Consider the following 4,010-nt stretch of genomic DNA (forward strand, 5'->3'; position numbering starts at 1 on the left):
GAGCACCTCCACGCCCTCCGTGGAGCCTCTCTCCGTGGCGAGGTACAGCGCCGTCCGCCCCTTGTGGTCCCGCACGTCGAGGTTCACGAGGGTTTCAGCAAGTGTCTTTAGGGCTTCACAGTGACCATTATAGGCCTGAGGACACAGTAGAGCTTGTTAAAAGTGATGCCCTGAGAGGCTGCACCCAGAAGTCCTGCCCTCCAGGGCAATTTCTGCTCCCTGGGACCCTCCAGCCAGATGAGCCCTGCTCAGCCACTGCCTCTTGTTTGCATCCCGGTCCCACGCAAAGCCCTCGCCTACTGTCACCCCTTGCCCAGACTCAAGACAAGAGAGGTGGCTCCAAACTACAGCAACCAGAAAGCCCTGGAGAGAGCAAGGAGTTTGAAATACAAATCAAAGGGACTGTGGGAAAAACCACTCCCCAGCTGCCAGGGCCTTTCCTCCTCTGCCCCACTCAGCACCCCCAAAGCTGGAGGGACGCAGCCGGCGCTGCCCGGGAGCGGGCACCTCTCCAGGACCCAGTGTGAACCCCCTTGGAGCCAAGTGCCCTCCACCACCCTGGGGTTGGGTGAGCTGTACTTACAGCTAAGTGCAAAGGGCTGACTGGAATGGTGCTTTCCACATCCTCCAGGCAGTTAAAAGACATTTCCAGAAGCTGCAACAGCAACAACGCAAAACTGTGACTGATCCTGGACTCACGGAGGCTTCGACAGACACCCCAGTGACACTATCACAAGCTGCAGAGGGGTTAGAAAACCAGCTCATCTGCTTCAGAATGACCTGAATTTCAAGATGGGACCGACCTTAACCTGGCTTTGGGCCCTGCACAGACACTCACATCACACCTCTGCTATCCTGTGCCCTCGTGGCCAGGAAGGACAATGGCATCCTGGGGTGCATTAGAAGGGGGGTGGTTAGTAGGTCAAGAGAGGTTCTCCTCCCCCTCTACTCTGCCCTGGTGAGGCCACATCTGGAATATTGTGTCCAGTTCTGGGCCCCACAGTTCAGGAAGGACAGGGAACTGCTGGAGAGAGTCCAGCACAGAGCCACCAAGATGATGAAGGGAGTGGAGCATCTCCCTGCTGAGGAAAGGCTGAGGGAGCTGGGGCTCTTTAGCTTGGAGAAGAGGAGACTGAGGGGTGACCTCATTAATGTTTATCAATATGTAAAGGGTGAATGTCAGGAGGATGGAGCCAGGCTCTTCTCAGTGATGCCCAATGGTAGGACAAGGGGCAATGGGTGTGAGCTGGAACACAGGAGGTTCTGCTTCAACTTGAGAAGAAACTTCTTTCCAGTGAGGGTGCCAGAGCCCTGGGACAGGCTGCCCAGGGAGGGTGTGGAGTCTCCTTCTCTGGAGACATTCAAGACTCGCCTGGACGCCTTCCTGTGTGATCTCATTGAGGTTCCTGCTCTGGCAGGGGGATTGGACTGGATGATCTTTCCAGGTCCCTTCCAATCCCTAATATTCTGTGATTCTGTGATCCAGAAGCCTCCCCACTACTCGTGATTTCCTACACCCACGTGGCTGCACGCTTACCCTGTAACGACGCAGGCATTTCACACAGCTACACAGCATTTTCTGCACTGCAGGAGCTCTTCCTTGGCACAGGTCTCCAGGCTTTCTTTTAAAAAAGCCCAACCTTGCTCTATTGCCAGGGATTTAAGCAAGACATCCATACATCCCCCTGTGCCAGGTAACAAAGCTCCTTTCTCTCAGGAATCTCACTCAGGCCCAGGTCTTTCCTTCATGGTCCTCACAGCATAATGACTCCCCAAGAGTCCCCACGCTTTTTAACCAAACCCATCTCCCTTCCTCCTGGGCAAACCCTGACACCATAGTGTCACCTACACCACACACAGTCCTTTAGCCACACCTGGACACCATAGGGCTTGTCATGTTCCTTACAGGGGGGGACTTCTCCCCCTCTCCTAGCAGCACAGAGGGATTTCTCTGGCTCACTCACCAGTTCGAGGTTCTGCCTGTTGCCGTACGCAGCTGCATAGTGGACAGCGGTATATCCCTGCTTGTCCCGGAGGGATGGGTCAGCACCATTATCCAGCAGGAACTCTAAACAACTGCAATGAGCAAGAGAAAGAGGAGATGAAGAAAAAGGGGAGACTGGAGGGGAGATGAAGAAAAAGGAGAGATTGGAGGGGAGATGAAGAAAAAGGGGAGACTGGAGAAGCAGAGCTTTGCAGAGACCACCCCTGCAGATGCTGTACTGATTCCCTCAGGACAAGGAGCACATGCAAAGCCCCCTGGAAGTGGGGATCAGGAAGAATGGCCTCGAGAATCAAATCAGCAGATGTTTCCTCCAAGGCATTGCTGCTCAGTTCAGTGTAAGCAGAAACAAGGTATTTCTAATGACTGCACACAGGGGTCCGGGGAAGGGGTAAACAACAAACAACTGCCAGACGGGGCTGCGACGTGGACTCACAAGAATGCCTCCTTCAGCCTGGACTCCTTCAGTGGCTCCTCATCAGTGTCATGGCTGTTTCCTGAATGAGTCTCTGCTCTGAAAGGTCAGAGACCTGCATCAGTTTGCTGATTATCCCCCCCTCCAGCCCACATTCCTCAAAGCAATCCCCTTTTCACAAACCACTGAGCACCAGTTGCAGCGAGGTGACCAGGGAACAGCAGAGCATCACCACCCAGCAGTGTGCCAGCAGAGCATCACCACCCAGCAGTGTGCCATCCTCTCCAGCACCAGCAGCGAGGTGTGGACATCACCAAGACACTCACCTCCTGTACGTGTCCGAAGCAGCAGCATAGTGTAAGGGGGTACAGCCTTTACAGTCAGCCTCGTTAATACTGGCTCCTGCCGTGACCAGCGTCACCGTACACTGATAGCTGCCGTTGGCAGCTGCGTAGTGCAGTGGAGTCCTGGGAGGGGGGAATGGAGAAGGGGGCTTAGCAGCACTGCCTGTCACAGAGAAACTCCCCTGGCAGCCAGGCAGGACCCCCAGTGCCAGCCACCTCCCTGCTGCTGAGCTGCACACTGCTCTGGCTCAAGGGTTTGGGTCAGCAGCTCCTTCTGAAGAGCCAGAACCAGACCCCTTGGGGTGAGAGGGGGTGAAGGAAGCAGCTTTAGACACCAAATGCAGTAGAAATCTTAAGGACATCCCAACCCAAACCCAGTCTTGGTGCAATCCAGCTGTTTTAGGGCTGGAGGAATCACCCTTACAAGACCCACAGCACACTTACCTTCCAAATTTATCTCTCCTCCTCAAGTCAGCACCGCTGCTCAACAGCAAATTAAGACATTCAACGTTCCTACAGGATGCAGGGAGATGAGTTAGACACAGATCAGAAAGGACCAGAGCAGGAACACAAACTCCTCCTAGTTGCAGACAAGACAGCTACACTTCTCACCCGCACAGCCTGGACGTGCCAACGCTCAATTCGGTTTGTCATCTTCAGCCACGAGCCTCAGCCATGGCTGGATGCTACACACACAAAAAGCTCTTCCCTGCTCTCCAGTGAAATAACCCTTCATGCTTCCTGCCTTACCAGCGTTATCCTGCATGGTGTGGAGCTCTCCAACAACCAGGCAATTATAAGAGAGACATTAGCCACGGCGTGAGCGCAGCTGACGCGCTGGATTTGATGCTATAAAAAAGCTCAAGGATTTCCAGCTCCTACGTCAGTGCTTTGTTCCTGCCACTCAGGCAGGGTGACAGCACTGAGATGCTGAGGGATGGTGCTGTGACCAGCTCTCAAGCATCACTCAGATGTAAGAGAAGTGAAGCCCTCGCCAGGTCCCTGCCATAGTGCTGCAGCCACGTTCGCTCTCAAGGCGCCACGTGAAATCAAACTCCCCGGCAAACAATGAGGCATTTAGAGAGCCAGTTAAAGCCCCGCTGCTTGTCAGGCATCAGCCTGTCAGTCCCTCACCAAACCCCAGCCAAGGAAGAGTTTTAGCCCCATTTTAAAGGGTAAACAGCCACGGATGGAAGAGACCAGGATGAGTCACAGAGTGAGCATCAGAACAGGGCCAAAAGGTTCCTAT

The 4,010-nt window shown here is 54.2% G+C and overlaps 1 protein-coding gene across 1 annotated transcript in view; it reads right to left on the minus strand.

The window, feature by feature from the left end:
* Window positions 1–4,010, minus strand: part of ANKRD52 (ankyrin repeat domain 52) — an 18,634-nt gene that overhangs the window by 5,151 nt on the left and 9,473 nt on the right. The window contains exons 12-16 of the mRNA XM_029083972.1: window positions 3,206–3,274; window positions 2,744–2,884; window positions 1,965–2,076; window positions 584–655; window positions 1–135 (exon numbers count right to left, since the gene is read on the minus strand). The exon at window positions 1–135 is cut by the window's left edge and continues 4 nt beyond it. Of these exons, the coding sequence (XP_028939805.1) occupies window positions 1–135; window positions 584–655; window positions 1,965–2,076; window positions 2,744–2,884; window positions 3,206–3,274 (529 nt within the window). The remainder of the gene's footprint in view (window positions 136–583; window positions 656–1,964; window positions 2,077–2,743; window positions 2,885–3,205; window positions 3,275–4,010) is intronic.

The sequence above is a fragment of the Antrostomus carolinensis genome, unplaced genomic scaffold (assembly GCF_000700745.2).
Source record: "Antrostomus carolinensis isolate BGI_N321 unplaced genomic scaffold, ASM70074v2 scaffold34612, whole genome shotgun sequence".
NCBI classification, from domain to species: domain Eukaryota; kingdom Metazoa; phylum Chordata; class Aves; order Caprimulgiformes; family Caprimulgidae; genus Antrostomus; species Antrostomus carolinensis.